Raw genomic sequence first — 17903 nt, 5'->3', positions numbered from 1 at the left:
ATTACTATTCTCATTAGTAAAAATGAAACTTATAGCTGCCCTAACTGCTGCAAAAAAACCTTATATGAGAATGTTCTGGAGACCCCTAACTGTACAAGTATGAGAGTAACCTTCTCTCCAGCCAAGCCTCACCTGAGGGGTCTCCAGCCCAAGAAGAGCCAGCCTGCTCAAAACCAGCTCTGGGGCTGGGCGCTGGAATGTTGGGAGAGCAGAGGCCGTGGGTTCTACCCGGCTGGCCAAGGCCATAAGGATCCAAATAGCCCACGAGGCAGCCAAAGCTCCAAAGGGGAGGGGGCTTCGCCAGCGGAAACAGCTCAGGGGCCCAGGGAGGGGCGGCTGAGGCAGCTCGGGGCTAGGCTGGACTCCCGCAGGGGCGGGGCCAACCCCACTAGCACGAAGCCTGGGCGGGGCCGGGCCAGCTGGGACCAGGCGACAACTAAGCCCTGACCCTTGCCTGGCGCCAACCTCCACTGTTCCAGAGGCTTCCGCTAGACCACAATTCTCAGGGGCTCGCCCCGGCAGCCTCCCTCCCTGGCTTAGCCTCACCTCCCGCGCTGTGGGCCGTGTCTGGGCCTCCGCGCGTAGCACACTGGGAAATGTAGTTTTCTTCCGGCGCACTTGTGCCAGAAAGGGGAGCGGCAGGACTGCGTTTCCCAGAGTGCAACGGGGCGGGCGAGGGAAGGCAGGGGGGAAGGGACAGTCGGTCGCAGACCGCGCTGGGTTGCCGCCGCCGCTGCCGCCATCGTGCCAGCCCCTCGGGTGAGTGTCGGTGCCAGCACGCCGGGGCGGGGGCTGGGCCGCAGGAGCCGCTTTCCAGGCCGCCCGGAGGCTCCGCTGAAAGTCCCCCGGCGGCCCCTCCCATCCCCACCCCAGCGGCCCGAAGCCGCGCGGGGCCCGGGCCATGTGTCGCGCGCAGCTCCGCCTCCCGCCGGTCCTCTGAGGCGGCGGCCGTGGGGAACGCAGAGAGAGCCAGCCAGGCGCCTATCCGGGAGGTACCGTGCCCATGGCTGGTGCACCTTACTGCGCCATGGCCGGGCCTTTTTCTGTGGTCGGGATCATCCGGATGGGGCTTTCAGGGCCCCGCCCCGTCTGGCCTGGCCCGGCCTGCTCGAGTCCGGCAAGCTCTGCAGGCAGACTAGCGGGCAGACCCCAGCCCCACGTCCTGCCACCCGCCTGCGAAGGATCCGGGGATGGGCAGCGCCACCCGGCCCGCTCGAGAGTCAGCATGGGTAAGGGCGCCCGCCTGCCACAGCCCGGGCTTGGGACCCTCACCCGGTTCCTGTCTATAGCCCGGCTAGGGTGTAGGTGAACGCTCCCCTGCTTGTCTGCCAGCTGGGAGTGCACGAAACCTACAGCTCCCTCGGTGGAACCTATGCTATGGTTCTCCTGCAGGGAGGTCAGGGTCAGAGAATCGGGCGGGAGGGGGTTCCACGTGGGACTTTTTAGCCCTGGCCAGCCTTGGAGGATCTGGGCCTGATTTGGTGAGGCGGCTCCAGGCTGGTAGGCGTAGCCTCCTCCCTCCTCTATCAGTGACCAGGCCCCAACTCTGGGTGGATCTGCTGGCTATGTTAGTGGAGGGAGAGGGAAAACGAAGGAGGTGAGGTTGGATGTGTGAGTCTCCAGGGCACAGCCTAACCTTCATATCTGCTCCTCCCAGAAGCAGCATTAGAATTGCCCCATAGTAGTGGATGATTCCATAAGAATAGGATGATAAGGTGGGACTTAATGCAGAGGGAAATAGAATCCAGGCTTGAGGCCCCAAATGAGGCGTTGCTGCAGTGGGCTTTGACGATGGAGCACATTTGAGCTATAGGGCTCAGGTTCAGACTCTGGGTCCTTCTGAAACTTGGGTGGCAGAACTAGGACTGGAAGCTGCAGAAAGTCAGGGTTCTCATCACTTGCTTCTCACATCCCAACAGCTGAAGCTGCCTATGAACAGGCAGGAAGCTGGTTGTGCCTCACAAAATTGCCCTTAAAAATGGCACCAGAGACCCCATTGAGTTGTGGGGCAAGAGTCATATCTAGCCAGAGTATTATCCTGACTGGCTTTGTAAAGCCACCTCTGATTGAGTGATGATAAATTTAGGAACCAGTCCTGAGAAGACTCTGGGACTTGGGGGAGAGATAGCTTGTCAAGCCTTTTTTTTCCCCTCCCTTGAGTATTTCCTCAGATAATGTTTTTTTGGTCACTGTGCTCTTGACTTGGAAGTTTTCCTGCATTTGAATTGTTCTGCCTAGTCATTTTCACTGGTCAAGAAGAACAGGCAGGGATGTTGCTCACATCTCCCAAGGGCCTGCCTTCTATCTGGATTCAACTCTGCTAATCCACATGCTGGCCCATGAGAATGTGAAAGTCAAGTTCGTCCAGTAGGTTCAGGAGAGACCCGGTTTGCCAGGGAAGGTGGGCAATAAGGAGGGACTACCCACAGGACACATACAGCGTCAGTGAGGTGGAATCTCTTAGAACTAGAAGCAGTTATTTCAAGACCCTCTCTAGATTGTCTCGATTGGTACTTCCAGAGACACAGGTTTTAAATGAACTAGGATTATGGCTGTGGATTAGTTTGCATATCTCAAGGTCCTGGGTGGCTTGACCACAAGGGTTTTCTTCAGGATTGTAAAGATACTGTTCCTTCTTCAAGGTTACCCAAGAGTAGGAGGAATTCAGATCCCTCCCTCTCATTCCAGCCTCCAGAAGTTTCCTGTAACTTCTTTGTCTGGGATCAGCTAGCCATTGCTAGGCATCCTGACCATAAGAAGTCCTTCACCTTTCTGGAACTTGGCAGGCCATCTAGGTCTCAGAGATAACAAGAGAACCGTGAGGTTCTCCAGGACTTATCTGTGCCCTCTATTCATGTAGGGCTAACTTAGAAGTGGGGCCTGACGAGGGGTAGTTGGGATATGGCTACACAAGCATGGGCAGGGTATCCGGATGCTTGAGTTCTCAAGCAGCTCAAAATTGGGTCCCTTGATGACTAGAAGCCCACCTCTCCTCTGTGAGCCACATCTGGCTTTATTCTGCTGTCTTTGCCATTGATGGGTTGCAAGTGAATGAATGATTTAAGAGAAACACAGAATTCTCCAGTATTAGAACTGGAAGACACCTTGTATCAATCCCTTAATGAGGCATTAGTATCTTGCTTGAAATTATTATTTTTTTTTTCCTTTCTTGCCAATGATGAATTTTACTCAGCAGCCATTCTTTGGGCCCTCTCTGTGTGTCAGACTCTGGGCAGAGGCTGGACATAGAAAAATGAATCCTGTCCAGTCTTGGTGCTGGGGAAAGGAGGTCACAGTAGTGGGGATGATGGGGTTATTGAGGGCTAAGTTGAAGGGACCTGTGCAGGGGCTCCTAATCCTCTGCAGAAGAGGGGGCTTCTGAATTATTAGAGCACCAAAGAGAAAAAAAGGGCTGTTAATGGGCCCACCCTCCTCTGCAGTGACTGGCAGGAACCCTGAAGGAGGTATATCTCCAGATTATGGGCACAGGACAGTCTGGGGTCCCTTGAGTGAGGCTGTCAGCTGCTTCAGATTGCTGTGGCTGATGGATTCTAGCTGCTGGCCTCTAGGGCCTGCTTCTCCTGAGTCCCCCAGGGGTCTCTGCTGGGTGTTCTCACAGTGCCTGGGAATCTCACCACCATTTTGTTGTCTGTGGCCTTCTAATCCCCTGTCTGTGGCATGGGTTTGTGTCTTCTGCCCCTGTCACTAAGAGGCTTTTGTGGTCACCTTTATTCACACGCCCAATAGTTGTTCCTTGAGTGGTACATCAGGGCATCTTCCTAGGGTGCCAGATGGAGGAATCTTCCCCAGAGATGAAAGATTCAGCAGGGAGGCTCTTCGGTATTCCTTCAACAGATGGCCCTGTCTAGGGTGTAACAAAGGGGGACAGGAGCCACCAGGGACTTTGGAAATGCCAATACTCTGTTTTATTTTTTATCATTATTATTTGTTTATTTATTTTTTAGAGACAGGCCCCCCCATATCTCTCTCTCTCTCTCTCTCTCTCTCTCTCCTCTCGTTTCTTTCACTGAGGCTGGAGTACAGTGCCATGATCATAGCTCACTGTAACCTGAAACTCCTGGGCTGAAGTGATCCTCCTGCTCTCAGCCTCCTGAGTAGCTGGGACTATAGATGTACCACCACACCTGGGTAATTTTTAAAAATTTTTTGTAACAGGGTCTCGCTGTTGTCCAGGCTGGTCTCAAACTCCTGGCCTCAAGCAATCCTCCTTCCTCAGCCTCCCAAAGTACTGAGAGCCACCACGCCTGTCAATACTGCTTGTTTTAGAATCCAGTTCAGCCCATCCTCATTGAGGCCTCCAGGACAGAGGAGTAGTCCTTTTGGAGCAAAGGGAGTGAATCTAAATTTTCCACTGGGTAAACATTGAAAGTGAGGCAGGATTTCTTTGGGCTGGGGTTGAGCTGGATGTTGTGCTGGGCTTTTTTTTTTTTTTTTTAAGTTAACATTTTCTGATCGACCATTTGAGGATGATGTTTGTGTATTTGGAGTTCAGTTTGAGTTGGCTGCCCCTGTCTCAGCTTTGAGATTCTGTGATTCTCTTCCGTTGACTATATGTGGCAGGAATTCTCCAATCCCTCCCTGAGGGAGGCAGCAATGTGTAGGTTATCCCTAGAGTGACTTCCAGGCCATGTGACATGATCATTCTGGTCAGCACCCTGGCCACTAAGCTGGTGTGGCACCCTCCCCTTCTCATCCTGTCATCTGGACTGTGTCCTGCTGGGCAGAATGCTTTGCTCAGGCCTTGCTGTGGCTGGGAAAGTGTCTTAGTGGCCAAGGAAGAGGGACAGGAGGGCCAGGGTGGCCTGCTCAGTGGCCCCAGGGCTCCTACTGCCAGCTGACCTATAACTGAAAACTTCCTTTCACTGTCCTGGGTGTTACTCCTTACTTGTTGCTAGAACCTGCTGTATGCCAACTCCCTGAGCCCCCAGCCTGGTGACAGGTGGAGTGGAGACCCTCCCACATGAGAGATGTCTGTGGTATCTGGAAACGGAGGGCTGTCTGCCTCAGTATTCCCAGAAAACTGTGCCAATTCCAGAATGTTTGCTTCTTAAAGCCTGAGATACTCCATCAGAACCACTGGGTCTCACCAGTACAGAAACTGGAAAGTGTGCTGCCCTTGGGAGGGAATTCTGTGGAATTGTTTCCACTTGCAGGTGGTTTCAAGGCTGGGAGGGTGCAAGTTCTCAGTCATTCCTATGGTGGAAACCTGCTTTGACCTGTGGAGTACATGCTCATGTATCTCCCATCCTGAGGTTCGTGGAGCTTGCTGATTTCAGAGGGAAACAAAAGGCCTTGGCTCCATTTCTTGTCATCTGGTTTTGCCACCTATGTGCTTTCTGTTGCCTCACTTTGGCTCTCAGCTCTTCCAATCTTGGCCAATTTCGTGGACATTCTAATGTTATGCCAGTGACCTTGTAGTATTCTCTTGAATTCTTCCTTAACCTCTTAGAGTCTCTGTTTCCTCATCTACAAAGTGAATATATTCATACCAGCTTTACAGGGACTGTTGTGAGGCTCAAGTGAGAACACGCAAGAGTGACTTATAGGTGGCATTCCCTCCAGCACCCGGCAGACTCCACAGTCATCCCTTTATTCCCTGTTCTTCTCAGTCTTAGGGTGTCACAGCAGTGTTGGCCAGGCCACAGGAGTGGTCACTTAGGGGTCTCAGGCCTTTCTAGGGGCACCAAGTCCATGTGGACCTAACTGGCTAGTTCATGGCCTGAGGCTCAATTCATGGATGGAAGCTGTTCCAGAAGGACTGGGGCCCCAAAGGTCTCCTGAGCCACCTGGGAAAGGGCGGTTATGCAAGGAGTAAGTGCAGCGCAGAGAGCCCAGAATGCAGGTCTTGGGATTCAGCTTCTGACAGTCAGGGCAGCACAGGGGCTCTAGAGCTGTCCCTCCAGGTAGAAGACGAGGAAAGGGCCGTTGGGGTGCTGGGGGCACTTAGACCTCAGGTATCAGCCCCAGAAAAGGGTTATTTCTTGGCCAGCCATCTGGGCTGATTTCTCTCCATACTTCAGGCATGGCAGTGGTGGGCCAAGCAGTTTCCATCCCTGGATCTAGGCCTGCTCCATGGTGTGGCCTCCTTGCAGGGGGCTGAAGTACCTACCTTCTTCCCAGCTGTTCCCTAGTATCTACCTAGGAACCGGTGATAAGTCCTTGAAGCTGGCCCTGCTTCATATCCTCTCCTAACACCCCACAGTTACTGATGAAGAGACAGAGCCAGAGGGTCACTCCCTAAGGGAGAGGTAGAGCAGGCTAGAGGCCAGGTCTTTGAGGGTGTGGCTGTGTGACTGCTGTTCAGCCACAGCTGCCCCTTGGGTGACCAGGACTTGGGAATGGGAGGGGTTTGGGGCCAAGCCACAGACAGTAGCTGGGTGAATGACAATTGTTTCCTGACAACTTGGACAGAAGGTGTGGGTGTTGGGGAAGTGGGTCACTGGGCCACTTAAGTTGAGCGGGTGTGCCCAGAACTCACTCCTCCTCCGGAGAAGGACTGGCCTCTCAGCCCAGGCACCTGGGCATTCATGCACTTTGTCAACAAACAATTATTGAGGGCTGGGCCGTGGGTGACTGGGGGACCTGGTCAGGGAGATAGACAGTAAACAAATAGCTAAGTGTGACAACTGATGCAGTGGTAAGTGCTAAGAAGACGATACAGGAGGCAAAATGAATAACTAGACAGCTACTTTAGACTGGCTGGTCAGGGAAGGTGTCTGTGGGGAGTTGACATTTGAGCTGACACAAGTGACAAGGCACCAGACACATGACGGTTTAGTGGGGAGAATGATTCAGGTAAAAGGTGCAGCAGTTGCAAAGTCCTCTGGTGAGAACAAGCTCAACATGTTCCAGGAAGAGGAAAATGCCCAGTGTGGGTGCAGAGGAGGGGAGGGAGTGGGGGGCAAATGATGAGTTTGGACAGCCAGGAAGGCCAGGTCTCCCAGGGCCTTGAAGACAGTAAAGTAGTTGAGACTGTTCCAGGTGCCATGGGAAGTCACTGGAGGGCTGTGGGGAGGGGCAGCTTTTTCCTAAAGGACAAGCACCCTGCAGTGCCTTCCTGTCTTTGGTTGCTGCCGCCCTTTTCCCCTGTCCCTCCACAAGACATTTCTGTGCTCTAGGGTTTAAGCCACATGGACTGTCTGTCCCACCTGTTGAAGGAGTTGCGTTTGGGGCCTGGCAGGTAGGCAGTAGATGTAAGGGGAATTGGCCACAGCAGGACCTCACTGTGGTCTGGGCACATCTGCTGGCATTCCCCGCAGGCCTCTGTGAGGGCCCTCAAACGTGTGAGCATCTTTGTGTGTGCCCGTCTTCCCCATCACTGTTCTGCTCCTGAGCTGCCCGAGGTCCAGCTAGGCCAGGATCTATCTCTGCTTTGCTGAGATGGTAGAACAGGGTTGTGACTTTGAAAGTTTGGGAAAACTGTGAGGTCACAGCTTTCATCCTCCATGGAAACGCCTGTTGTTTGGGCTCTGGGTTTGATGCGGAGCTTTTCCACTTGATGCCTCTGTTTGGAGGCAGAAGCCCCGAATCAGGACCACTTTGCCCATCTCTGAGAGAGCCGAGCTTAGAGGTTGGGGCTTCGGCCCTGTGTGCCCAGGAGCTCTCACTGATGGGGTCTGTTGTCTTTATCTCCAGTCCCAGGTCGTCTCTGGGAGTCCTGGCTCTGGAGTCCATCAAAGCTGGTCAGTCCAATTCCACCGTTTATCAACTGCCATCCTTGAGCAAGTTGGAATTGGCCAACCTCTCTGAGTCTCCTTTTACTCATCTCTGACATGGGTGTTGACTCACAGGGAACAAACACACATAAAGCTCTTTGCACATTTCTGTACCTAATATGCATTAGTGAAAATGAGATGTTCTCAGCCAGACACTGCTATTTTGAATTTTGAAGTTTTTCTGTTGTCTAACGAGATCTCCTGAGCTAGAGGTTTTAACCTTGGGTCTATGACTGAACCTCAAGGAGTCTGAACAACCTGAAATTATTCGTAAGACTGGGGCATCTCTGCCTCTGTGCAAATGTACTGGGAGAGAGCCACAGTTTCTGAGACATTCTTAGAGGGTCTTTGCACCCACAGAGACCTAAAGGTCAGTGGAGGCTGATGCTCAGTGGGCGAGAGGTCACCGAGGTCTTTTCTGCTCCTCAAGGAGCCTGGCCTCAGTCAGCCTGCGGACTGTTGGGGTGAAGCAGGAGATGGCGTGGTCAGCGGTGCTCAGAAGAGCTGTAGGAGAAGCCGTCGTGATGAAGGTCAGTCGCTAATCTGATGTGAGGCTGCCCCTGAGCCTTGGCATTTTGTTTCTTTCCAGGCTGCTTCCACAGTAAATGTGTTAGAAACAAGGTCAGGGCTTGCTGGCCATTCTGGGGAACATCTTCCCAGCCCGGCCTGTCCCCATCCCCTGTACTGCACGGGGACAGGAGTGGGGCTCTGCACTCTGCTTCTTTTTTTGGACTCAGGAATGCTGCCTCCCAGCCATGAGTTGAAAGCTTTGTGGGAGGTTTGGCGTCAGAAACTATAAATTCTGTAGTTTGCTGTGCCACATTCTATGCTGGGAGATGGGGGGTTGGGGGGTTCGAGGGAGTGTGTGTATGTGGCAAGAACAACACCAGAACCCTCACAGCTGAGAGCCACAGTGCTCTCAGGCAGGGGAGTAGGGCCTGGATATGTTGACAGTGTGCACTGAGGGGCTTGGGGGTCACCATTTGAGTCTGAGGAGTCCCAAGTAGATGGGGTCTGAATGTAGACTTGGAGGAAGGACAGGAACTGACCGGGCAGATGTGGGGAAGGAGGATGTCCCAGCAGGGGGACTCACCTGTGCAGAAATCACAGTGAGCAAGCTGTCGGCAAGTTCTGGTGTGTTTGTGTGTAGAGCTGGATCGAAGTAGGAGAACATGGCTGGAGAGATGGGGACAAGTGTGGATGGCCACCTGTGGAGCTGAGAGGGTTTGGCCTTTAACCCAAAGGTGAGGGTATTGTAGGGGAGGGACATGGCCAGCTTTGTGGTTTACAGTGATGCAAAGTTAGCAGAAAGCAAGCACTGGCCTCAGCCAGGGGACCCAGTGTCAGCACTGATGCGCTGGATGACAGTGGAGTCTGACCACATGGCTGCTGTGATCACTACATGGAAATGACATGGAGGTCAAGCAGGCCTCAATCCGTGTAGTTTTGAAGGTTCCTCCTCACGTTTCCTGGAAGCCCCTAAACTGTCCTGTTCCTCAGAGAGCTAACTCTGCCCCACAAGGCCAGAGAGGCCTCTGTTCCTCCATCCCTCCGCCTCACTTCCGCCTGCCACTACTTCAGCCAAGTACTTTTAGCATTAGAAGGTCATCACACCATTAAGAACAATATCGAAAAAGGAAAAAACACGTCTGTACTTCCTCCGTCCCACCATGTGATGGCACTTTTCTTGTCTTTCGGTCAGCTTCCAGCCTTAGTTTCCCTCAGCTTTCATCTCTAGCTTCCTGGTTTCCTGCCTTCATCTCTTTTCATACCCCCTAGACGTTTGCTGATGCTGCTTCTCCTGGTTGGCGTACTCTTTTTCCAAGCTCTTCCCTGAGAGCTGCCCAACCTTGCTGTAGGCCAGGGCCAGAGGGACAGATGGCCGTCATGCAGTCCTCCAGCTTCTTCCCTGCTCCCAGAACTCCTGGGCACAGCAGGGTCGGGGCACTGAGTGAGTTAAGCATAGCAGTGCTAGGGCGGAGGGGCCAAGATGCAGGGGTAGGGAGCTGTGCTCGGCCTCAGGAACACCAGGTTTGTGAGTGAGTACAGCCACAGTCAGACTCCTCAGCAATGCGACTAAGACAGCTGCTGAGACTAGGTGTGATCCTCAGCTTTTCCCCACTTGTTGATTTGTTTTTTGGCAGAGTATGAACTAGGACAAATCTTGTGTTCCTGTGTGGCAGGCGTGGCTGTATCCAAGCTTTCCCCTCTGCTTGTTTTAGACTTTCCTGGACATTTCCTAGTCATCCCAGCGCTGAGCTTCTATTTTTAGTGCCACTACCCCCTAGGAGACCAAAAATAAAGCTGGCTTAGCTTCCTGGCCCCTCATTGGCTGGAGTGGAGTCACAGGGTGGGGGACTGCCTGCGTTGTCACTGTTCCCCTACACAGTCCCTCCCTGCTGGTTCCTTGGGCCTTGGGGGAGGTCACTGGGACTGGAATGAGCTGGCACTTACCATGTTGAGCTGAGGGCTTTACCACATCCCCTTAGTGAAACCTCACAGCCACCAGTAATGTCAGGGTTACCCATTCCTGTCTTACAGAGGAGGGGGCTAAGGCCCTAAGAAGGGCAGTGACTTGCATCAGCTCCCACCACTGTGAATGGTTGTCTGCTTGACCTCCTCACTGCTTGGGTTCAGAGTCTTATTATCAAGACGTGGGGGGTGGGGTGGGAGTGGGCTCCTTTATAGTCAGAGACAATTACAGAACAACACATAGGTCTGTAGTCCTGGGATCTGCAGTGAGATGTGGACTTCCCTGCCTAGGAGTTGCCTAGCAAAGCCAGAGTGGCTCTCACCTGGGGATTGGGTTTTCCATCCAGCAGCATCCTTGGGGCCATGGTCTCTAGTTGGGAGGGGGGCTCCCCTCCCTCTCACAGACCCAAGAGAGGCAGCCCCTTGGGATTAAGGTAATGTGGGCATGGAGAGATACGAAGAGACACATTTTTCCCTCACAGCCTCCATTTCCCCTTTCCACCCCCTCAGCTCTGACTGATCCCTCTGAACTCGTATCCCCAGCTCTGAAGTATGTAGGGGTCAGCCCCATCAGTGAAGAAATACCCCAGGAACGGCCAGGTCAGGTATCACCTGGTCTCAGATATAAACTGCCCCCTTGAGACTGAGAGCGTCACTTGCTGTTTTTGTTAGAAGTGGGGCCTTGAGGAGCCATCTCCCCCAACCCTCACTGGGTCTTCTTCCACTTGCCAGCAAAGTCCTGGGACAGTGTTGGGGACCCGAGGGCTGCAATAGAAAGCATGCCACACATAGACATCAGTAGCTCCTGGGCTGTAACATGGTAAGAATAGTAATAACTGTGGCCTTGCAGCTTGTTGAGAGGATTGAATGAGAAGATATGGGGGCAGTGCTTAGCTCCTCCTTCAAGGCCTCCTCTCTCCTTATTGGACATAGAAGGGCCTACTTGGATCTTCCGTTGTGAAGCACACCCCTACTGTGTGCTTCACAACCCTGGCACCCCTCTGTCTCATCAACCAGGAGCTCTCAAAGGAAAGACTGAATCTGGTTCACCTCTGGGCTCCCAGCACTGGTCTGGCTTGGGAGGGGTCTGCTATCAGTTCCCCAGGGCGTCTCCATGTACCCTGAGGCAACAGACCTCAGCAGAGGACTCCCTGCTCCAGGAGACCAGGGAGGGGCTGGGGGGTCAGTGACTGGTCATCTCCTGCTCTTGCAGTACCAATGCTTCCCTCTCTGTCTTGTTGGTCTTGCAGGTCTCAACGAGGCTGGGTGACGCTCCAGAATGGGAGACAAGCCAATTTGGGAGCAGATTGGATCCAGCTTCATTCAACATTACTACCAGTTATTTGATAATGATAGAACCCAACTAGGCGCAATTTACGTAAGTCTCCAGCTTTAGGGCCAGAATGGGACCCCAGGGGATAGATTTGGGTGTTGGGCCATTCCGTCCAGTTCACAAATTCTGGCACTCGTTGCTGGACTGGCTCTACCTCTCTATCTGAGTTTCGGTCCATGGGACAGGGGGCCTGAGACCTGGCCCAACTGTCTGGTCCATACTTTTACTTTTGTCATCTTCCATAAGAGTGGGAATCCTGGGATTCTGGGCAGGGTGTTCTGGGCTTGCCATTGCATGTGGCCAGCATCTTGTCAGGGCACATGCTCCTGGGAGTGCCTCTGTTCCAGATTATACAGCAACAGGCAGAGGCTAGGGCTCATGGTACCCTCTGGGGGCTGCAGCCATGAGCATCTTCAGTGCAAAGCTGAGCTCTCTTGGAGGCCCCAACTCCAGCTTCCTTTTGGGACCAAAAGCCCTGAATGCTCAGGGCTTCTGGAAAACAAAATGGGGTTAGCCCAGAAAGGCTGATGTGTCCTTTGAGAAACTCTTCTATGCAGGCATTGTTTGCTGCTATTTTAATGATGTTCGCATACATCAAGAACTACTTGTACTTGACCCTGCCCGAGATTTGGTCACAGAAATGTGATTGACCAGGCAGGTCTGCCCAGGATGAGGGTGATAGGAGTCTTCTGAGCACAGCTGTAGAGCCTGGCTGGGCTGACTTAGATCTTTTGTGTCTGCTTCCAAAAAGTTAGAGTCCATTCAGAAATTTTGAAAAAAAGAAAGGAATCTTGGCCAGGCGCGGTGGCTCACGCCTGTAATCCTAGCACTCTGGGAGGCCGAAGTGGGTGGATCGTTTGAGCTCAGGAGTTTGAGACCAGCCTGAGCAAGAGCGAGACCCCATCTCTACTAAAAATAGAAAGAAATTATATGGACAGCTAAAAATATATATAGAAAAAATTAGCCGGGCATGGTGGTGCATGCCTGTAGTCCCAGCTACTCGGGAGGCTGAGACAGGAGGATCGCTTGAGCTCAGGAGTTTGAGGTTGCTGTGAGCTAGGCTGACGCCACGGCACTCACTCTAGCCTGGGCAACAGAGTGAGACTCTGTCTCAAAAATAAATAAATAAATAAATAAATAAAAAAAGAAAAAAAAAAAAGAAAGGAATCTTACCAGTGGAAGACCAAATCCAGCACAGATATTTGGTTGTCATTATCATAGTGGAGAATTTTTAAAAACTTGAACTAATCTGGCTCTGGGGTCCTGGCACTTCTCCTTCATTGTCTCATAATTAAGGCAGGCCTGACCCAGAGGAGAGAGTTAGCAAGGTCCTAAAAGAACACTTTATGTTTATTGTTTCATAATCCTCAGCACATTGCCCCTTTGAAGATTAGGAAACTGAGACTCAGAATTGCAAGTAACTTACATAATGTCACAGCTGGTAAGTAGCAGAGGCCCTTTTGAGTTCTGCCTCTGAAGGCTGTGGAAGGGGAGATTTGGGGGTGCATGTGGAATTTTGCCTCTTGTTGGTAGGGAGGTCCCAGACTGGACCTCGGGTGGCCTTGCCAGCTTCCGTCCCTCACTGACCCCATGGGTGCCCAGGACACTAGTTCAAAGAGCCGCTGTGGAACTCAGCCTGGGTTCTGGAGATGGTGACAAACACATGGGATAGTTCCAAGTTCTTTCTGATGACTTCTCTGGGACTGATGGTGACTGATCATGCAGTAGGATGGCTTTTGGCTGATCCTTGGCCACATAGGACCCTCTTGGGGCCTGTACATATCAGAGGCCATACGACTTCTTGAATACAAATGGGAAATGAACTTAATAAATATATTTTATTAAATAATCTTTCAGAGCTTGGGTCCATGGGACATGGGATATAATTAAAGAAGTTGTTATAATGTAAAGTTTGGGAACTATATTCACTCTCCTTTTTACAGTCTGGGAAACTGAAGTGTGGACTCATTTCCCCAAGCAAGAGACCCTTTCCGAGTCTTTTATTATTTACTTTTTCAAGACAGGGTCTCACTGTATTACCTAGGCTGGAGTACAGTGGCACGATCATAACTTATTGCAGCGTCCGACTCGGAACTACAGGCCCATACCACCACACCTGGCTAATTTTTTTTATTTTTTTTGTAGAGATGGGGTCTTGTTATGTTGCTCAGGCTGGTCTCACTCCTGGGCTCAAGTGATCCTCCCACCTCGGCCTCCCAAAGTGCTGGGATTACAGGTGTGAGCCACTCTGCCCAGCCCCTTTTCAGAGTCTTTCCAGGATCTTAGGATACTTCTTGTGCTCTAGAGCACCAACTCTTGGGTTCTATGTATTTTTCAGATTGATGCGTCATGCCTTACGTGGGAAGGACAGCAGTTCCAGGGGAAAGCTGCCATTGTGGAGAAGTTGTCTGTAAGTAAGGGCCAAAGCCAGGGTGCAGGTGGCTCCTTCCCCACCCCTTCTGTCTTTAGTTAGCCCACCACCCACTCTTTCTCTTGCAGAGCCTTCCGTTCCAGAAAATCCAGCACAGCATCACGGCGCAGGACCATCAGCCCACGCCAGATAGCTGCATCATCAGCATGGTTGTGGGCCAGCTTAAGGTAATAGTGCTGCTGCAGTGCGAGGGAGGAGTGGGCAGGCAGAGCAGAGCCCTGAGCCCCTCCTTCCCTGTGGATGTGCCCTGCTTATCAAGGAACACCCAGACAAAGTGACTGTCTAGAGTTCAGTGACTGTGTAGTTCAATACAATAGCCATCAGCCACCTAGGTAGTAATTTTTAAGTAACATAAATTAAAATGAAATAAAATTAAACTTTAGTTCCTCAGTTGTACTGGCCATATTTCGAGTGCCCATCGTCAGTCCTATGTAGCTACAGCACAGATACAGAACGTTTCTGTGATTGCAGAAAGTTCTAATGGAGAACACTGGTCTGGAGCCTTTTTGGAAAAGGGACAAGAAGTATAGGGGCAGGATGGGGCTGTGGTGCCAAGCTGCTGGACCCCTGCGCTGTCCTGCAGGATAGGTGGATGGGCCAGGTGGGTGCTGAAAGGCAGTCCCCTCGTGGAGGCCATGCTGCCACTCCCCCGGCTGGCTGCTGGCTTCTTACCTGCTGAGCAAAGCAGATTCCTGGAACTCCTGCTTCTCTTGGCATTTTCCCTTTTCCTTCTCAAGATCTGTTGTCCTCAAAGCCTTCCTGTGGCCCCTCAAACCCCCAGGAACTCTCCACAGGACTTGGTACGCTCCAGCATACTAAAGCCAGATTCTCTGTTTTCAAAAAGCCCCTTCTTTCCAAAGCAGGACACACTGGGTGTCCCTTGGTCAGAGCATTGCTCTCCTGGGTTCGTGTCATGGTGGAGCTCACAGTAACAGGCTCACAGGCTTTCTTCCTAGGCTAGCTGGGGGGCTTCCTGAGTCCAATATGGGTGTTGATGGAGGGCACCTCTAGGATTTTGCAGTGGACTCACAGGCACCTGCCATCTGGCCTAGACATTCCTGTCAGTTTCTCCTGCCTGTCCAAGATGTCCTGCCCAGAGCCTGTGCCTGAATAGGCACAGAATTGACCAGGGAGCTCAATGCCCACTTTTATCAGGCTGGGATAGTAAGCACTGCCTGCTTCCACCTGACTTCAGGTTCCTGCTGGTATTTCTGTCCAACTTGGAGCTCCCAAGTTAGTGATTTGCCTCCTTGCTGGTGATAATTCCCAGAAAACAAGTGATGTTAGAGAGAGTGCTGGTTAGCTGGGCTCCTGTTTCAAGTATGTCTCATTCTGATTTTCTGCAGTTGGGCTGGAAGTTTCTTACCTTTCTTTTTTCATTGCAAGTGTTACATATTGCATGACAGGAAACAGATCACCAATGGTAATGCTGTGTCCCCCCCAACCCCTGCTCCTGCCCCCCGCCATAAAGCTGTGATCACATAGTGAACTCAGTTTTGAGCCCTTCTCACATATTTGGCCAGTCAGTATTAGCAGTAGTTTCTCCTGATTGGACTGACTGATATTATCAAACATTAAGATTGTTTACAATTTTTTTGATGCTTAAAGTTAATTGGTAAGTACTATGGGATTCTTTCAAAATTTTGATTACTTGTGCCCAGAGATGTGTGCTTGGAGGCAGGTATATCCTTTGCTCTGTTGCTAACGGGTAGATTGTTCTGCGTTTAAGTGCACCTAGCAGTGTGAGCTGCCATCTGTTGGCCTCTGTGTGCCCGGAACATTATTGTATTCATTATATCAATTCACATTCATAAGTACCCTTTGGCTATACAGGGATTTGAGGCCAGGACAGTAAGTACTGATCCAAAGTCCACATTCTTTTGCCCTGTTCCCCTACTACTGAACCCTTCCTGTTCCTTGGCCCCCTTACTGAATCATTTTCTCTCTCCTCACAGGCCGATGAAGACCCTATCATGGGGTTCCACCAGATGTTCCTATTAAAGAACATCAACGATGCTTGGGTTTGCACCAATGACATGTTCAGGCTTGCCCTGCACAACTTCGGCTGACCTCCTCCTAGCCAGGCACTCACGCTGTTTCCTCCTCCCTCCTCTTCCCAATACTATTCACACTCCTCCAGATGCTCCAAATATCATACACAAATGAGCAGGGCCGCGGTGGGAGTGGGTGCAGTGCACTGCTGCCACCGAGGTGTTGTGCATGATGTTTGGACGCTAGACTAGTTGCATCTGACAGGAGAAGTTTGTGTTGTACCAGCGCATGCCTTGGAAAGACTTAAGTAATGCAAAAGGTTGTCCTTTTTTTTTTAATCTACTGACAAGTTGCTCTAGTAACCCAAAGAAGTGAAGGAGAAAGCAGCTGCCTCACCGCCCAGATATTGATTTGTTCAGATGTTTCAATGCCTCATGATACAATAAAACCACGAAAATTTTCTTAACAGTTTAAATTGTTTTAATTAGTTTACTAGTTTGCTGGGCATTAGTAACTACTCTGACCCATTGTCTCTCATGTCTCATCCTCCCACTTCAGCCCTAACTCTACAATACTTGTTGCAAGGAGAAAACTGCTGAAGCAGCACTCTCCTGAAGCCCTGGAGGGCAGAGTTCCCTCCCCAGCCCACCTAATCTTGGGAAAGCAGGCAAGGAGAGCTCAGGTCTGGCCTGAAGCTTCCCTTGTAGCCTCTGTAGTCAGTTCTGATACCTTCCATGACCTCTACCCTGAGTAAGTTCAGAGCTGTAGCAGCAGGAGAGAAGACCCTGAATCCTATTGAAGCTGGAGAGGCCTTGGCAAAAATGGCCTATCAAGTTTAGGCCCTGTGGGCTGAGGTCTCAGCAATATCAAGGGAGGGGCCTGGCCTATCCTGAGAGGGGTCAGGATCACATCTAGGGTGCTCCACGTACCCCTTGCCAAGCAGAGGGCAGCTCAGATCCTGTGCCACCTACTTCAGATATCATTGCCTAAGGGCAGGTGCCCAGAAGAGCCAGTCTGTTGCCCACAGAGCCAGACATAGTTGGGTTGTAGATTTGGAACTATGAGTATAAGGGATTCATCCTGTAGGAGTTCTCACCCCTCAGACTTCTGCAGACATTTCCATGTATCCTCCCTCTATTTCCTTCCTCAGCGCACACACTCCATACTGTCTTCAAATCCCAGGAAGTCTTAGTTATTAGGGTGGTTTCTGTTTCTCAGTTTTGGGGACAGAAGCCTAGCCCAGTACAAATCTAGCTCGTCAGCCCTGAGACCTGTGGATGTTATAAACCTACTAGCAAGGTAGCAATTGCAGGCTAGAACCAAATCCAGGATTTGGGTCAGTGCCCTGTTCGAGGTTTTAGTATTGGTAAGGGCACCACAGCTAAGCCTGACCTATAAAAGGATTCCCTCCCCATGTCCACTATGTATGGGGTGGAGGCTAAGGACTTCCTCAGACCCCACAGGTTGCCTGGCTACACTGGGTACAGTGTGAGTGGTTCGCTGTTTGAGGGGACAGCATGCTCAGGAGATTTCACTGGGACTGATCTATAGGCTGGTGTGTATTTGGGGAAGTGGGGGTGGGGGAGAGGTAGATACCTGCTGCCTCTTAAACCACCCTGTATAAAATCTGCAATACAGCTTCTTCCATGTACCTGTGCCTGAATTGTCTGCAATAAAAAGCAGTTTGTAAACTGTGGTTTCTTTCTTCCTACCTGAGGGTGCCAGGTGGGACAAGGGGATGCTGGGGAACTGTGGGGGAACAATGAGTATTGTGGTGATACCATCTCCCCTGCCCTTACAATTCCTGAGTTTTATGATTTTGTGGATCACCTGGGACCTTAGGTTACTGAGACCCATTTCCCAAATGGGAAACAGATTCCTGCCAATTCAGCTTATTTCTGGGAATCTGAGGGACCATAACCTGGGCGGCTGAGTTGAT

General features: G+C 51.5%; 1 protein-coding gene across 3 annotated transcripts; it reads left to right on the top strand.

Moving 5' to 3' along the window:
* Positions 1-706: 706 nt before the first annotated feature.
* Positions 707-17655, top strand: NUTF2 (nuclear transport factor 2). 3 transcript variants are annotated; one of them, XM_069456272.1, is made up of 5 exons: positions 707-759; positions 11459-11586; positions 13880-13951; positions 14041-14139; positions 15928-17655. In XM_069456272.1, exons 2-5 carry the CDS (start codon positions 11488-11490, stop codon positions 16039-16041), a joined length of 384 nt encoding a protein of 127 aa, XP_069312373.1. In that variant the 5' UTR covers positions 707-759; positions 11459-11487; the 3' UTR covers positions 16042-17655. The 3 variants fall into 3 exon arrangements, with proteins under 3 accessions (XP_069312373.1, XP_069312375.1, XP_069312374.1); XM_069456274.1 differs by lacking the exon at positions 707-759 and adding an exon at positions 964-1229; XM_069456273.1 differs by lacking the exon at positions 707-759 and adding an exon at positions 964-1340.
* The last annotated feature ends 248 nt before the right edge of the window (positions 17656-17903 follow it).

This window comes from Eulemur rufifrons, chromosome 23, assembly GCF_041146395.1.
Source record: "Eulemur rufifrons isolate Redbay chromosome 23, OSU_ERuf_1, whole genome shotgun sequence".
In the NCBI taxonomy this organism is placed as follows: Eukaryota; Metazoa; Chordata; class Mammalia; order Primates; family Lemuridae; genus Eulemur; species Eulemur rufifrons.
This window is presented reverse-complemented; position numbering and strand designations above follow the sequence as displayed.

Coding starts and splice junctions, on each gene's coding strand:
- NUTF2 (XM_069456272.1), top strand. CDS start 11,488: ATGGGAGACAAGCCAATTTGGGAGCAGATTGGATCCAGCTTCATTCAA. Junction 11,587..13,879: donor CCCAACTAGGCGCAATTTAC/GTAAGTCTCCAG, acceptor TGTATTTTTCAG/ATTGATGCGTCATGCCTTAC. Junction 14,140..15,927: donor TGGTTGTGGGCCAGCTTAAG/GTAATAGTGCTG, acceptor CTCTCCTCACAG/GCCGATGAAGACCCTATCAT.